General features: G+C 45.0%; 1 protein-coding gene across 1 annotated transcript; it reads right to left on the minus strand.

Moving 5' to 3' along the window:
* Positions 1-1,381: 1,381 nt before the first annotated feature.
* GNPDA1 (glucosamine-6-phosphate deaminase 1) lies at positions 1,382-14,951 on the minus strand. The gene is made up of 7 exons (XM_016186373.2): positions 14,200-14,951; positions 13,972-14,101; positions 9,933-10,034; positions 6,790-6,972; positions 5,181-5,365; positions 4,150-4,324; positions 1,382-2,802 (listed from the first exon to the last, which is right to left on the minus strand). Exons 2-7 carry the CDS (start codon positions 14,093-14,095, stop codon positions 2,702-2,704), a joined length of 870 nt encoding a protein of 289 aa, XP_016041859.1. The 5' UTR covers positions 14,096-14,101; positions 14,200-14,951; the 3' UTR covers positions 1,382-2,701.
* Between the last annotated feature and the right edge of the window lie 2,574 nt (positions 14,952-17,525).

Genomic DNA, 17,525 nt, shown 5'->3' on the forward strand with positions numbered 1-17,525 from the left:
AGGGGAGTCGCTTCACAGGCGGTGAAGCAGGTCTGCAGGTGTCTATCTTTCTCTCCTCCTCTCTGTCTTCCCCATCTCTCTCCATTTCTCTCTCTGTCCTATCCAACAACGACAACAACAATAATAACTACAACAATAAAACAACAAGGGCAACAAAAGGGAATAAATAAATAAAATAAAATATTTTTTTAAAAAATGGAAGAGAAAAAAAAAGGGGGGGGGGAATGGCCACCAGGAGTTGTGGCCCTCTAGTGTCGGCACCAAGCCTTTAGTAATATCCCTGGGCGGGGGGGATTATTAGGTTTATAAAAGCTTTGTTGTTTTTTTTTCCAAGCTATTATTGTCTTTGTCCAACATTGCAGGTGAATTATGTTGTCTTTTCCCTGGGTGGCTCTCTACAAAGGTGCTGAAGCAGTGGGTGGCAGGGATTTAATCAGATGGCAGCCACAGAGGCAGGGGTCCTAGCTGGAAGCAAGTGAGCTGCACCTGGCACTGGGTAAATGAGGCTTGGGCTGAGCCTGGCAGCAGGGGGCCTCGCTCTAGCCTTGTGGACTGAAGCCAGCTCAATGCTAACTTGCATTGAGTTGGGAACAGCCTCAAGCCAGTAGCCAGCACAAATGTAGTGTGTCTGCATCTGCAGTTGGCTGTGGCAGAGGCAATGCCCAAGCAGGTGGCAACAACAGAGGCAGACACTGAAGCAGTGGGGCTGGGAGTGATGAGAGCCCAGTAGGACTTAAGATTGTGGGTGAGATGCTAGCCTGGTGGTGTGGTGCTGAGCAGGAAGCAGTTTTACCTTAGTTTTGAGTCCCTGTTTTTGTTGCTTGGACTTTTTTTTCCCCTCTTATTGTTAATTTATCTGAGCTCCCAGTTCGTATCTATGTTGGCTTTTCTTTTTTAATGTGTGTTGTAGTTTTTGTGTTGGTGGTGGCAGTGACTCTAGACTCAAAATATTTATCTTTTAGAAGTTTTCTTTAACCGAGGCACTACTCAGGTCTGGCTTATGGTGGTGCCGGGGATTGAATCTGTGACTTTGGAACCCGACATGAAAAATATTTTTGCATAAGCATTATGCTATCTTCTCCCAAATAATTATTTTAATGGGAGTGAAATCAGAGTACTTTTCAGCTGTGTTGGTGCCAGAGATTGAACCTGGGGGCCTCTAGGCCTCCGGCAGGCGAGTCTACTGTACTACCACTGCACTGTCTCTCTAGCCCAGATACTTTATTTATATGCTTTTTTTTTTTTTTTTTTTTTTTGGTGACTGAGAGATCAACGTTGACTCCCTGAAGAGTGTGAAGTTCTGCTTACCAGTTCTTCCAAAAATATGTGGTTATCTCCATAGACTACTGACTTTTGGAGGAGGAAGTCCACAACTTACACATTTTATTTGAAAATATTGAATTTAATAGAAAAATACCACATTGTAAACAAGTCCACTGATCCATTCATTAGCTTAAAACAGGATAATAGCACAACCATGTATAAAAGCTAAAGACAAAACATTGTTACCAAACATAGTAATTAGAGGCTACAGCTAGGCTCTGAAGCATCTTTCCCAGAAACAGGCAGCAACAGCTTCAAACAGGCACAAAAAAAAGGAGGTGGCAGCATCCACTTCAAGGAAGTCTTAAGATAAAAGTAAGTGGCAGAATAGATATCTCTTCAAGAAGGGTGAATGGATAAAAGGATTGTATTTCCTAATGTTCTGGGAACATGAGAGGGCTAGAAGGGCAGAACAAATGGGTAAGGGTCTAAGCAATTTTAGGAGCATTTGGCATGATGTCTTAGCACTCAAGTCTTAGGGAAGCAGGAAAACATTTATGTCATCACGCAGATGCTTGCACTGGCTCTCATTGCCTTGGTTGGACACAATGAAATCATGGCAGTGCCCGTTGTCCTGGTAGACCTCTTCCTTATTAATAATATGTAAGAGAGAGATGCCACAGTGAAAACGTGGAACAAAAACACTGGGCTCTGGTGGGAAAAGGGGTTTCCGTCTTCCTCCTGGTGCTGGAGGGTCCCTGAGGGAGAGGAGTTTGACGTGGTGACTGGGTCCCTTGACACTCAAGAGTTTATCAGCAAAAACCTCTTTACCCCTCTCCATCCAAAGCCTTCTCCAAGGAATCCTCCAAGTTCATAGAAAGGCCAACTGAGAGGGAAGAAAAAGAGGAAGGAAAAAAAAACAAAAAACTGGGGAAACAAAGTCAAGAGGTAATTTTATTTCCATGGCACTTGTTACTGACCAGAGAACTTCTTCCTTATACTTACTTTAATCTGGAAATGTGGTTCTCAAGTAAGGGGCAGACCTGCTCTAAAGGGGCCCTCAAGATTTGTGTATATTGTCCATATATACACATGCCCCGACTCACTCCTAGTAGAGAATCAGTGCATGTAAATGATGGCAGTTCATGACAGGAGTGTTCATGTCAGGAGTGTACATGTGAACAGTGTCAGAGGCAAATTTATAGAACACATTTTTCAGAGATTTTTTTTTTCTGATCAAGAGTAATTTATAAAGTCATTCTCCCGGTAGCTAAACTATTAACTAGGCTCCAAGCCATATAGACAAGAACATTAAATTTGCCCATTTCATCTGGAGTGATCATACTGGAATAAAGAAATACAATTCTATTCTCTTAAAGACAATTTCTGGAAGCCCTCGCCTGTCCCAGCAGTTACTCGATAGCAGTGTTAGCACAGGCTAATCACTATATGGTTTCTTAGAAGACTGGCTTTTCTCTCTTTCTTTCTCTTTGATGCTGTACAAGGGGTCCACCAACTTGTTATGAACAAGCATTAAACCTACAAAAAAAAATAAAAGTAGTTAGTACAGGTAGAAACAATTCCAAAATTATCAATAACAACATCCAGAAGTTCACAAATTCTGTCTTAGAACTGATATATTTAATTTTTTTTCTCTGTGGCCCCCAAATGAAGAATGCCCTAAGAACAGGAAAAAGATTTATTTCTAGTAAATGCTAGAATTCATGTAACTTTTAGTACATTCAATCTCTAGGGGAGTTGGCTATGAAAGAATTAACCTTATTTATTTTTTATAGGATAGAGAGAAAAATTGGGAGGGAAGAGGGGAAACAGAGAAGGAGAGAGACAGAGACACATTTGCAGCACTGCTTCACTGCTCAGGAAGCTTCCCCTCCTGCAAGTGGGGACCAGGGGCTTGAACCTGGGTCTTTGTAAGCTGTAATGCGTGCTTGCTCAACTAGATATGCCACTGCCCAGCCCCCCAAAATTTAAACTTTTTAAGCAATGAATGAAATAATGATTTGTCTGTTTAGTAAATGATGCTCTTCACATAACTTTTCATTTTTTCTTGGTTTCAGTGTCCCTTGTGTGTGTGTGTGGGGGGATTAAGAGGGGTGGTTAAAAAGCAGTGTGTTGGGGGTCGGGAGGTGGCGCAGTGGGTTAAGCGCATGTGGCGCAAAGCGCAGGGACCCGCGTAAGGATCCCGGTTCGAGCCCCTGGCTCCCCACCTGCAGGGGAATCGCTTCACAGGCGGTGAAGCAGGTCTGCAGGTGTCTATCTTTCTCTCCCCTTCTCTGTCTTCCCCTCCTCTCTCCATTTCTCTGTCCTATCCAACAACGAATTGCGTCAACAAGGGCAATAATAATAACCACAACGAAGCTACAACAAGGGCAACAAAAGGGGGGAAAATATGGCCTCCAGGAGCGGTGGATTCATGGTGCAGGCACAGAGCCCAGCAATAACCCTGGAGGAGGAAAAAAAAAAAAAAAAAAAAAAGCAGTGTGTTCCTTTTCAGAAGGAGAGAAAAAAAAATCATGAAACAATTCAGTGCCTTGCCTGGAGATAAAAGATCTATGAGATCTGGAAAAGATAAACTTGAGGCTCAACATCACTGTAGGGAGATGGCCCTGGGTTCCAACTTTTCATTTCTTTCATTTCCTTCCACTGCCTTCCTTCTCCTCAAAACAAACAAATCTCCTGAAAGGGACCCCTTGCAATCATGGCTGGAAGAGCAATGACTATATATTCTGAGAACTGAATAAAAATTTAGTTTGATTCTTATTAAAGTCACAATTGTGGATTAAAATAGCCAGAGCATGAAAACCACTCTCCTTTCCTGGCAGGCCCTAACTTGGCCACCTCCATCCAGATCCACCCTTCTCTCACCTTTGAAATACTTGACAGTCTTTACTTTCAGCTCCAGGGTGGCATCTTCATCGCACACAAATACCGTGCAAGGATGCTGCTGGAAAGCAGACACAGTCCACATGTGGTTCACTCCCTCCTCGATGGCCTTGTACAGAGCAAATGCCTTGTGAGCACCTGTGATGAGGATCATCACCTGAGGATCAGAAGACAAGTCCATGATGGAGGAAGAGGAGGAAAAGGAACAGAGAAACTGAGTCCAGATACTTGCATTCTTGTCTAGTCATTACAGATAGCTGTTAGGACTATTTTAATACAACACTGCTAGTTATTAGCATGCCAGTACTTTGGGCTCCCTGCTCCATGTGTTTTATCATACAAATAACCCAGAGTAGCATGTCTCTTAGGATCTACGGATACAAAGCAGTCAGTAATGTACCTGGCCCAGGTTAGTACGTTAGTGCTAACCCACTGGCCACAGACCACTTCTTGACAGTGTCTTGGGCAGCCCTGTGGCCAGATGTGCCACACAAAGGCCAGCATCTCTTATCCCAGTGGCTCTAACACTGGGTTCCAGGGTGGATCCTAGCATAGGAAAATTTCCTCAAGTCACAATCAAAAAGGGGTCCCAAAATGCACCAACAAGTGATCTTTAGAGGCAATGGACAGAGACAGACAGAAATCGAGAAGGAAGGGAGTGATGGGGAGAGAGACAGAGAGACACCTGCCACACTGCTTCACCACTTGCAAAGCTTTCCCCTAACAGGTGGGGACCAGGGGCTCGAACACAGGTCCCTGCATATCATAAGTGCACTCAACCAGGTGTGCCATCACCTAGGCCCGAGATTAAAATGATTTTAATAGTATAAATAATACCTTCATGTGTAAAATACATATTATATTATAGACTAATATAATTCCTATGCAAAACTTCCAATAATTCCATTTTTAATACAGATGTACTCAGGTGGTACCTGAATACTTAAATCAACAACAAATCAAGTCGACACCTCCCATGCCCAGTGAAGGCCCATAGGCCTTTGTGCCCTTACCTCTCTGGCATCCATAACAGTGCCCACACCCACTGTCAGGGCCATAGTTGGAACCTTGGCAAGATCTCCATCGAAGAACCTGGCATTGGCCAGAATGGTATCCATGGCTAGTGTCTTCACACGGGTCCTGGACACCAAACTAGAACCCGGCTCATTGAAGGCAATGTGTCCATCGGGGCCGATGCCTGTCCAGGAGAGACAGCCAGACAGCACCGTCAGGCCTGTTTCAAGATTGGATCATCTCTACCTGGGATCTGAAAATGTTTTTGAAAACTGAGTCTGTCTTCTCATCTACCCCAAGCAGGGATATGTCAAGCATAGGGACTCCCTTCTCCCTCCTCCCACTTATGTCTATCGAGGCATACACTGACATTGGTAACTTCTACCAACCCTCAAAAAGCTAAAGAAAGGGAGTCGTGTGGCAGAGCAGGGTTAAGCACACGTGGCGTGAGGTGCAAGGACCGGCGTAAGGATCCCAGTTCGAGCCCCTAGCTCCTCACCTGCAGGGGAGTAGCTTCACAGGCTATGAAGTAGGTCTGCAGGTGTCTGTCTTTCTCTCCCCCTCTGTCTTCCCCTCCTCTTTCCATTTCTCTCTGTCCTATCTAACAGTGACGACATCAACAACAATAATAACTACAACAATAAAAAAAACAAGGGCAACAAAAGGGAAAATAAATAGATAAATATAAAAAACAATTTAAAGAAAGCTAAAGAAGGAGAAACTCCAAATAGCTTCTGACTACCTATGCCACTGGGTGTAACTTCTCCTCTTTCTTGCCACTGAGAGTGGCAGCAAAGAAAAACACGCACAAGGCCTAGAGACAGGCTACTAAGTTCATAAAAATCACAAAACACTCACACTCCAGGTCATCTCCTACCTTGCAGTAGATAACGTTAAACTCAGGACAGTAAAAGGCAGTCCAGTTCACATCCCCAAGGGTGACTCCAAGGTGGTGACAGGGGTAAACCTACTGGCATCCCAGGGTAGGAACGCACACAGATCCTGGTAGGGTGGGGTTGGGTGGGATGGTATGTGGGGTGGGGGCTGCTGACAGGGAGCGATCCCTGGTCCCTTTCTCTTCAATGCTTCCAGCTGGCTGACCTTGAGGAAGTCACAAAATTTCTCTAGTGTTCAACTGGGTATCTGTAGCATGCAGGGACTAAATACAGAAATCTTCTAGAACTATGTGAGCCTGATTATTATATTATCCAGAAACAGAGAGGTACACAGAGGGAGTGAAAGGAGCCACAACACTGAAACTTCCTTCAGTGTGGTAGGAGCTGGGCTCAAACCCAAGTTGCACAGGCATGAGCCTGGTTTTAAATGTTTAAAAATTAAGTTCTAAGATTGATCTCTGAAACCTTAAGATTGAGGAGTAGAGGGACGCTCAGAGCTCATATTTAAACTTCAATATACAGACAAGACAACATACAGAGCTGCGGGAGGCCCCCACTCTGTATATGCTTTCCCTGACTCCTCAGGGTCACAAACAACAACTCCCTCCCTAGACTCTCTCCCACCCCCACCACCACTGCCCCAAGTCAGAGGGCAGGTTGTCTGCAGGCAGACTCATGTGTTCACCAACACCTGCTGCTGTGTCACACTCACCTCCAACAAACAGCTCAATCCCGCCTGCAGCCTTGATCTTCTCTTCAAAGGCATCACACTCAGCCTGCAGGTCAGCTGCGTTCCCATCCAGAATGTGGGTGTTTTCGGGGTGGATGTCAATATGCTTGAAGAAGTTGTTCCACATGAAGGAGTGGTAACTCTCTGGGTGTGCCCGAGGAAGGCCTGTGGGGGCCAGGGCTGTGTTCAGTCATGCCCTACCTGAGCCAGAGCCCTTCTCCCAAAGGGGATCCCAGGAGACTCCCAGACACTCGGGGACACTCTCAGGGGAATGGCCACCAGGGAGACTTGGTGCCAACCCTCTGGCCTAGCCACTCCTGACAGTCTAAGCATGGCGTCCCCAGCACTACCACCCAAATATGGAACTGGACTGAGGAATCTCATCTCTCTGATCTCTTTTTATTAAAGGAACAGTTATAGGCTGATGTCAGGATTACTTTGGACTTCTTCAGGAGGCCTGACTAGCAGGGGGTAGGGGAAGGAGATAATCATACTCCCAGCTATACCCCACTCATCCTGAACCCCCAACCTAAATACCCAGGTGGGGGTAGAAAACTCAATTTCCCAAAAAGGATTTTTTTTTAAAGACAACAAGAGAAAGAATTTTAAGGTAAACATTTAAGAGGGCCAGGCAGTGGTGCAGCTGGTTAAGCATACATAGTATGAAGCACAAGGACCCACACAAGGATCCCAGTTCAAGCCCCTACACCTCCCCACCTGCAGAGGCGGACGCTTCACAAACGGTGAAGCAGATCTGCAGGTGTCTAGCTTTCTCTTTCTCTCTCTTCTCTCTCAATTTCTGTCTTATAGAATAAAAATAAATAAATAAATAAAATGGAAAGAATGGCTTCCAGGAGCAGTGGATTCATAGTGCTAACACCAAGCGATAACAATGGAGGCCAAAAAAAAAAAAAAAGTAAACGTTTAATATGAAACTTTCAAAATGCTTAGGAGATGGGAAGGTGAGTCAGTGAGGCCCTGGGTTCAATCCCTGGATGGTGGAGCAGTGTCCTAGTGCCTCCTTCCCCTCATCCTCAAATAAGGATAAACATTCAATCAGAGAAGCACCTCAGTGGTACTGTGCATGTGTGAGGCTCTGGATTCATTCCCCAAAACCACATGATAGGGGGGTGGTTTAAAGTTTTCCTTAAAAAGGAAGAAACTTCTGACACATGATATAATACAGGTGAACACTGAGGACACTGTGTTACAGTGATTTAAATCAGCCATGAAAAGACTGCATGATTCCACTTAAATTAGTTAAAGCGACAGAAAAAAGTTAAATGGTGGCTACCAGGGGGTGGGGAGTGAGCAGTGGGGAACTGGTGTTTCACAGGAAGAGCTTCAGTTTTGCAAGACGAAATGTTCTGGAGTCTGGTTGCATAGCAATGTGAATATATACAATGCTGCTGAACTATACAGATAAAAATAGTTAAGATAGTATATTTTATCACAATTCCATGTGCACCCATGGAAGCCACAGGAAATAAAGAATGCTGGAGGTCAGAGGCATTGGTACAAATTGGACTTTTGTGCTGCAGCCTAGAACTTGTTTCATCGGATCTAGAATCTCATCACCATTTGATCTTATGCAACCATCTTGAGTGACCTTCATTGCTCACACCAAAACACAGTCCCTTTTGCTCCTTTGCCTTGGACTTGACATTCTGGACTAGTTCTGCTCTCCTTGTGGCTGAATGTAACCCATGTACAATAAATAACTTCTTCTGCTATCTTAGCTGAAGGGAGAGAGAGAGAGAGAGAGAGAGAGAGAGAGGAAAGATAGTCTGGGGTGTCAGGCAGTAGCGCAGCGGGTTAAGTGCAGATGGCACAAAGCTCAAGGACCAGCATAAGGATCCCGGTTCGAGCCCCCCAGCTCCCCACCTGCAGGAGAGTCACTTCACAAGTGGTAAAGCAGGTCTGCAGGTGTCTTTCTCTCTCCCTCTGTCTTCCCCTCCTCTCTCCATTTCTCTCTGTTCTGTCAACAACGATGACATCAATAACAACAATAACTACAACAATAAAACAACAAGGGCAACAAAAGGGAATAGATAAATATATATACACTCTGGAGAACTCTCAGAAGGCTAGAAGTGGACCTACCATATGACCCTGCGATTTCTCTCCAGGGGATAGATATATTCTAAGGAACCAAACACAGCCATCCAAAAAGATTTATGTATACCTATGTTCATAGCAGCACAATGTGTAATAGCCAAAACCTGAAAGCATCTCAGGTGTCCAACAACAGATGACTGGCTGAGCAAGTTGTGATCTATATACACAATGGAATACTACTCAGCTACTAAACATGGTGAATTCACCTTCTTCACCTCATCTTGGATGGAGCTTGAAGGAATCATGTTAAGTGAGGTAAACCAGAAAGAGAAGGATGAGTATGGATGATCTCACTCATAGACAGAAGTTGAAAAACAAGAATAGAAGGGAAAACACTATAGAACTTGGACTGGAGTTGGTGTATTGCACCAAAGTAAAAGACTCTGGGGTAGGGTGTGGGTTCAGGTCCTGGAACATGATGGCAAAGGAGGATCTAGTGGGATTTGCATTATGTGGAAATGTTATACATGTACAAACTATTGTATTTTACTGTTGACGTTAAACCATTAATTCCCCCAATTAAAGATTAAAAAAAATGTTTAGGGTAAAGTCATTACAAAATGATAGTGGGGACTTGTGTGGAGGGAGGGAGCTTTTCCACTGTGGAAAAGAAACTAGTGTCAGCTCCTCTTTCAGTGCACCAGGCAGAAAGGGCACCTGGTGGACGAACACTAGAGAAGAAGTCCTGACACAGACTCTGGGGGACATATCTCAGCCACATTCCTATTTGCCTTCAGTTGTTCCAGGAAGCAATGGCATGGGTGATGGAATGGGTAGAGTGAAACTCTAGTATGTATTATGTGCCTGACTTGCTCTGCATACGAGGCTTCCACGTCTGCTCTGACCTATGAGGTCAGCTTTCCTAACCAGATTGTACAGCCGAGTAAACCAAAGCCTAGAAGGGAGACAGGCTTCCTGAGACACCCCCATTCTTCTGCAGGGCCAAGCCTGTGAAGAGAGCACTACAAATCTCACACAATCAGGTTAGGGCCTTGAAAGCCACTTACCCACATACTCGTCCATGTTGAAAGTCTTCACATATTTGAAGGACAGGTCTCCATTCTTATAGTACTCAATCAGCTTCTGGTAGCAGCCAAGTGGGGTGCTCCCTGCAAGACACGTCAGAGTCAGGAATACCCTTACCCCCTGTTCCTGGAAGCCTTGAAGGCACCAAAGGATGAGCCAGCTCAGCTCCACAAGGAGAAGAATTACTGACATGATGTTACCTCTCCACAACAATGATGAATGAGGCACAGGGCCATGTAATGGGGACAAGGCAGCCACCATGGAGGGGATATGAAGCCTATCACTAGCAGTGATGAAGGAAGCACAGTCTAGCTTGAAGATGTAGGGGAGCATTCCCAAGATGCCAAAAGCTGAGTCTCACTAGAGTCAATGTCAAAAAAACATACCATAAAGGCAGAACTGCTGTATATTAAAAGATTACAAAAATGTATGAAGTCTGACTAGATACTGAACTAATAATGTTCGGGGCGAGAGAGATTGCTCATGTGTTAGGACATAGGATTTGCATGCCTGAGACCCCAGAGATTCCAGGTTCAATCCCCATAAGGTAGAGCTGAGTGGTGCTTTAGTCTCTCTCTCATAAATAGATAAATCTAAAAAACTTTCTTGGGGCTGGGTGGTAGTGCACCTAGTTGAGCACACACGTTACAATGTGCAAGGACCTGGGTTCAAGGCCCCAACCCCCACCTGCAGGAGGAAAACTTCACAAGTTGTGAAGCAGTACTACATGTGTCTCTCTCTCTGTCCCTCTCCCTCTCTATATCCCCCTTCCTCTCAATTTCTGGCTATCTCTATCAAATAAAGATAATTAAAAGAATTTTTTTTCTTCACTATAATGTAGAATGATTTCATAGTTATCCCCCATATATAGAAGATGGTATTATTTTGTGGAGGTATTTACTAAAGGATTTAGAAATAAAGTATGAGGATCTCTGGAATTACTGTCAGAAGGCTAATAAAAAGTTGTATATGTGTGTGTGTTTAAGTGTGTGTTGTGTGTGTGTGTGTGTGTGTGTGTGTGTGTGTGTGTATGTGTGTGTAAAAAACATGGGCCAGATGAGATGAAAGCAAATGTGGCAAAATGTTGGTAAATCTAGGTGCAATTTCAGCATTCCTGTATATTTTAAATTTTTAGAAATAAAAAGGTGGAAAGAGAAAGGCAATACCCAAATGATACCATTCTTTTCACAATCTACTAATGGCTTGTTTCAGTTTGAGAAGGAGCCAGGCCTAACACAGGCTCTCCATGTCCTGCCCCTTGACTGCCACTCCCCTCTTCACTCATCCTGCTCTAGGCAACTCCACCTCAGGTCTTTTGTGCAGACTGTCCCCTTTGCCAGCAGTGCTCTTCCCACAGGTATCTGCAGCATCTATCACTTCTGCAGGCCTTATAATGTCACTTGTTCCCTACCCCCTGACCCATGCCTGAGTATACTCTACACCCTCCCCTAAACCCCTTCACTGATTCATTTTCTTCCTCCCTTATCACCTTACATGTTCTATATTTTGCTGATTTTTTTTTCTCTGTCTCTCCCACAACATAAACTTCAGAAGGGCAGGAGTTTATGTTCTTTTTGCTCATTGCTGTGTTCCCGGCATCCAGAACAGCTTGGCATACAGCAATAAATATCTGATCAATTAATGGTCAGTAACAGCTTCCCCCACCCCAAATAACCAGCAAGTCTCTGTGACATGTCTTAGACACATAACTCCATTATCCTTTTCATGGACTTCATCTTAATTATTTGCCTTTCTGTGAACTCTCTTAGAGTTATATATTATAGAGTTATATATATTTCTTTTCTAAGTTAGCCAACATTGGTTTTTGTGGTTTCTACCCAGAACCCTACTAGTCCTTCTTTTTTTTTTTTTTTTTGCCTCCAGGGTTGTCACTGGGGCTTGGTGCCTGCACTATAAATCCACTGCTCCTGGAGGCCATCTTCCCCATTTTGTTGCCCTTGTTGTAGTTGTATTGTTATTGTTGTCATAGCTGCTGTTGTTGGATAGGGCAGAGAGAAATAGAGAGAGGAGGGGAAGACAAAGAGGGGGAGAGAAAGATAGACACCTGAAGACCTGATTCACCACTTGTGAAGCAATCCTCTGCAGGTGGAGAGCTGGGGGCTTGAACTGAGATCCTGACACCAGTCTTGTGCTTTGCACCATGTGCTTTAACCCGCTATGCTACCACCTAGCTCCCTGCTTCTTCTTTTTCATATATATGTTGTTATTTTGTCATTGCCAGGGTTTTACTTCTCTAGGCTGACATTTCCAGAATGAGGGAGATAAGAGAGGAGGAAAAACATCACAAGGAGCCCATGTGGAATGCTGTGCTGGCTCAAGTGCGATAGGGAGGGGTCAAGAAAAAGAAAGCCCTGCAGGTTACTGTGAGGTTCTTGGATCTGATTTTGCAAATGACAGGGGACTAGAGAGAGATTTCAGCACAGACTTCATTTGTCACAGGTGGAGGTGACTGGGTCACTCCAGTTAAAAGCCAGGATGTTGGAGCTTGGGAAGTGCAGTGGATGAAGCATTGGACTCACATGCATGAAGTCCCAAGTTCAACTCCAGCATCCTGTGTATCAGAATGATGCTCTGATTTTCTGTCTCCCTATCTCTCATTAACAAATAACTTGTTCAAAAAAAGAAAAAACCAGGTTATTGGGGCCGGGTAGTGGCGCACCTGGTTGAGCGCACATATTACAATGCGCAAGGACCCGGGTTCGAGCCCCCGGTCCCCACCTGCAGGAGGAAAGCTTTGTGAGTGGTGAAGTAGTGCTGCAGGTGTTTCTCTGTCTCTCTCCCTCTCTATCACTCACTTGATTTCTGGCTGTCTCTATCCAGTAAATAAAAAAATAATTAAAAAAAAACTTACAAAAAGCCAGGTTATTAACACAAACCCTACATGGCCACTACACGGTCTCCGATGTTAGTGGTTTCACAGGTTCATGTAGAAACAGCTCCCACAAACCTATAGAGAAAACTGTAGACACTGGCAGACTTCAATCCACAGTCAGATCTAACCTACTGCCTGTTTCTGAACATCTTGTGAATTAAGACATGTGAGAATCATAAGATCAACTTCAGAAGTTGGCTGTAAAGTTTACTGGCACAAGGCCATGTACATTCAGTTATCTATTGGGCTATCTGAAAAGTCATGAGGTATTTTTCCTATGTAAAATGTGTCATGACTTTTCAGACAACTCAATATTATCTTATTATCTATGATTGCTTTCATGTTACAAGTACAAAGTAGTTGCAATAGACTGGTCAGTGAAGTATAAAATACTGACCATAATAAATATCCTAAGTATCTACTGAAAGAACAATTTGCAGAAAAAGTTGTGAAGATCTCTGTTCTAGTGGATGGGTCACTGGGGCAAATAATACTACTCCTTTATTTTGTTATCAGAGCTCTGCTCAGCTCTGGCTTATGATGGTACCGAGGATTGAATCTGGAACCAAAGGACTTCAGGCATGAAAGTCTGGCCCTCCACATTACATCTGAAAGATATAATCAACATTTGTCTTGAGGATCTGGGATCAAAATGATATTCCTGTAAAGGCAATATTCATTTTTTTTCCCTCCGAAAGAAGACGGTACCATTTTCTACGTATGTCCTGTGTTTAATTAGGCCTTACAGTTTTCTGGAGTATCTTTTCAATGCTCCCAGTGACAGTACTGTGGTAGAAGCACCTGACCTCATTACATCAAATGTATGCCTTTGGGTACTAGAATTTAATTTTGTTAAGGAGCTAAGTTAGCTCCTCTATCAGGGCTAACTTAGGGAAGTGCCTAAAGTTCAGTGCTCTGACTAATCAGTATTTTGAATTCAGGAGCAGGCAAATGCTAAACAAGCTCAGAAGGGAAGCTGGGTCCTGTCCTGTGTGTGTCAGCAGTAGGAGAGCTAGTAGCTCACAGCCCCAGATCCCTCCTTGTAGCCTCTTGGGTGAGTGAGCCCACTTAGCTTGCCCCTTAAAAGTCCCTAGATGCCACTTCCCACCCCCCATCCTTCAGCTCACCGGTGGGGAGACCCAAGGTGAAGTATTTGTCTGGCCCTGGATTAAACTGGATGATGCGGTTTCTGATGTATTTGGCCGCCCACTCGCTGGCCTGAGAATAGTGCTCCAGGATGATGAGCTTCATCTTGTCCTGTGGGGGTGAGGGAGGGGTGGTGGAAAAAACAGTTGGAGGCAAGGGGCAAAGAGAAAGGACTGGAGGCGGCTGAGGTGGAGGAGAGATTTTCTTACCCTTCTCTCTCCAGCTGGGCTGTCAGAACCAGGAAGAGGAGGGTCCTGTTTCAGCTCCTAAAGAAATGAACAGGTTGGGCAAGAGTCTTCACCGCCCACCAGGAGGCGCTGCTGTAGGGGCAGGACTGGGTTCAAATCTCAACTCGGCACTTATCTATTGCAGGACGTAGATTCTGAACCCTCTGAGCTGGTTTATTACTCTTAGGTGAAAAGAGGGACAAGAGTACCTTCCTGACAATTTCACCAGAGCGAATAAACATGACATGACAAAATGCTCGTAGATCACAGAACATTCAATTTGTTGGTTCCCTACTGTCTTGTAGCCAAGACAGCCTCTAACTCCTTCCTCCGTCACATACACACACCCACACCCCTAGAGAAGGCCTCTCTCTAGGGGTTCCTTCAGGAAGTTAAAGGGTCACGGGCCCTGCTGGGCAAGTGGAGCAGATGGGGCGTTGGCTTTGCCCGAGGGTGTGTGTTCTCTCTCAGGACAGGAGGGGGCTGCCTGCACGGAACACTGAGCTCAACAGATCCCTGGCTTTCTCCAGAGCACCCAGATAAAGGCCTCCGTTCCGGAAGGAGCACCTGGGCTGCCCCAAGGGGCGCACAGCTCGGCAGGCGGGCCCGTGGCCAAAGTGGTCGGCACAACAGGGCTTTCTACCCCCGACCCCACCCCAACGGCACTCCGTTCGCAGGCCTGAGGAAAGGGTCCCAGCAGCTTACTAGGGCTCCTGGCACCGGAGTGCGGAAAGCTGGCAAAGCCCCCGCCCCCAGCCCCGCCGGTGGGTCCCCCTCCAGCCCTGCTCCCTACTTACGCGGACACCTGCCCCGCGCTGCAGCTACTGTGTCTGCCCGGGCCACACGGGTCACGTGACCCGAGTCACGCGGCGGCGCCCCGCCCCTTTTCCCCGCGGGGCTGGCTCGGCAGTGGGGAAGAGCACTCCGGTGTGCTAGGGAGGGAATTTTGTTTGTTTTTTGAGTTTTGTAGAGAGCCAGGTAATTTCCCCAGGAATGCGCTGGAGGCGAAGGAGGCGTAGAATTGCTTCCTTCCTCAGCGACTCTCAAGGTTGGGCCTGGCTCGGCTTTCGGAGTGTATTAAATCTTATTTTTAAAATTTATATTTGGCTGGAGACAGAAATTGAGAGGGTAGTGGGAACTTGGGAGAGAAAGAAACACCTGTATACAGCCCTGCTTCACCGCTTGTGAAATGCTCCCTCACCCCTGCTTGAATCCGGGTCCTTGCTCATTGTAACTTGTGCTCTACTGCGTGCGCCACCTCCTGGTCCCCCAGGGTATATTTTTAGATGCCATTCATCTACCTAGATCTTTTAAATAGAACTGGACCTTTTATTCCTGTGGTGGTGGGGGGCGGGATTTAAAATATCTTGCATATGGGCGCCAGATCAGATCAAATCGATGGGGTTTACAGTCAACAATATTCATATACCTTTCCCATATTTGGGAGCTACTCTCTTCCCTGATGCAGCTTTCTGGTCCTTCTGCCAGCCATGACATCATCTCCCCAGACAATAACTTGGATCCATATCAGATTTCAGGCTGGGGGGTGGGGGGGACTAGTGTAGCCATAGGCCCTTTGGAATATAAAATATGCCTACAAGTTATCTACAGAACAGAGACACCCCCCCCCCCAACTCTTCATCTGCACTACTCCAGCCTTTAGGTTCATGATTAGTCAACAACTTGTTTGGCTTAATATGTTAACTCTCTTTTCAACCACCAGGTTCCAGATGCTAGCATGATACCAATCAGACTTCCCTGAACAGACGTGTCCTGGAGCTCTGCTTCCCCAGAACCCTGCCCCACTAGGGAAAGAGAGAGACAAGCTGGGATTATGGATCAACCTGTCAACGCCCATGTTCACCGGAGAAGCATTACAGAAGCCAGACCTTCCATCTTCTGCATCCCACAATGACATTGGGTCCATATTCCTAGAGGGTTAAAGAATAGGAAAGCTATCAAGGGAGTGGATGGGATACGGAGTTCTAGTGGTGGGAATTGTGTGGCGTTGTACCCCTCTTAGTCTATGGTTTTGTCAGTGTTTCCTTTTGATAAATAAAAAATTTTTAAAAACCTTGCAACAGTATATACTACAAAAAAGGCAGATCTCTGGTCTCCCCAACTTTTCTCCTCTAGAGATGCATTGTGACCATTTAGACCACCTCTAAATTGGTTTTCCTTGACTTTTTTTTTTTTTTTTTTTTTTTACCAGAGCACTGTTCAGCTCTAATATATGGTAGTGCAGAGTCTTTGGAGCCCCAGGCATGAGAGACTCTTTGCATAACAATTATGCTATTTCCCCTCCCCCCCACACACACACTATCTTACTTTACAGAAATGGGAAGACAGCACCCGTATTTCATCCCCAGTCAACTAGGTGGTCACACTCCACAGCTCTGTGGCTTTACTCATTGTAGACAGCTCCAGAGCCCCACTGCCCTTCCCAGGCAGGCTTGCCAGAGGTGGGCTTACCCTGGTGAGATCCTGAGGAACTGAGGCAGTGAATAGATCCCTCTACAGTTGTAGAGAGGCTTGTCCTTGGGCTTAGTGCTGCTGCTGCTGGTGGTGATTTTTTTAAATTCAGAAATGTTATCTCAGTGTGAAAATGCAGATGTTTCCTAATGAAATTCTGGCCTCAGTCTCCCAAACACATCAGAAAACAGGGCCCCCAGTCTATAGCAACTGCATTCCAGTCTTTCCAGGATGACTGGCTATGTGACTTTAATTGGGCCTGTTTTTCCATCATTATGTCTGTTGGAGAGAACCAGTCAGCGTTTTTCTTAAGACCAGACTAATCAGAAAGGCCCAGTTTTGAATTATGACCTAGTCAGTCTCTTCAGGTGAGTGTGAGTAAGGTTATAAACCAGTTTCAACTCTGATTTCTTGTCTGAAACGTGGGAATGGAATATGTAGAGTAGCACCACCAAATTTGTCTTGGTTTCAGAGGAGGGACTCTGACATTTGGAGAGGGGAAATGACATTTACATATACAAGAAAAACTGTGTTATAACCACAAGGCAAAGTGGATATAATATAAGGGTTAAGTAGAGGGCAGAAAGAATTTAAGTCCTTGCTATGTGACTAATAACCGCGGACCTGCTTCTTCTGGACTTTTTCCAAACAAATAATAAATATCCTTATACTTAAACTTGAAGCCACTATTAAGTGTTTTCTATGATTTGGAATTGAAAATATGACTCACTTTTACAACAAATGACTCAGGCCTTCCTCAGTGTTTATGCTGATATTTGTGGGAGGTATATTTCTTCTGCTAAAATCTTGAAGCGTAAAATCCAGGAAATTTCAGA

The sequence above is a fragment of the Erinaceus europaeus genome, chromosome 2 (assembly GCF_950295315.1).
Source record: "Erinaceus europaeus chromosome 2, mEriEur2.1, whole genome shotgun sequence".
NCBI classification, from domain to species: domain Eukaryota; kingdom Metazoa; phylum Chordata; class Mammalia; order Eulipotyphla; family Erinaceidae; genus Erinaceus; species Erinaceus europaeus.

Bases quoted from the DNA above. Each gene is read 5' to 3' on its own strand.
- GNPDA1 (XM_016186373.2), bottom strand. From the start codon at position 14,095: ATGAAGCTCATCATCCTGGAGCACTATTCTCAGGCCAGCGAGTGGGCG. The intron at 10,035-13,971 runs GTGAGCTGAAGG...CGTGTCTTGCAG, and splicing joins CACCTTGGGTCTCCCCACCG to GGAGCACCCCACTTGGCTGC. The intron at 4,325-5,180 runs GTAAGGGCACAA...TCTGATCCTCAG, and splicing joins CTGTTATGGATGCCAGAGAG to GTGATGATCCTCATCACAGG.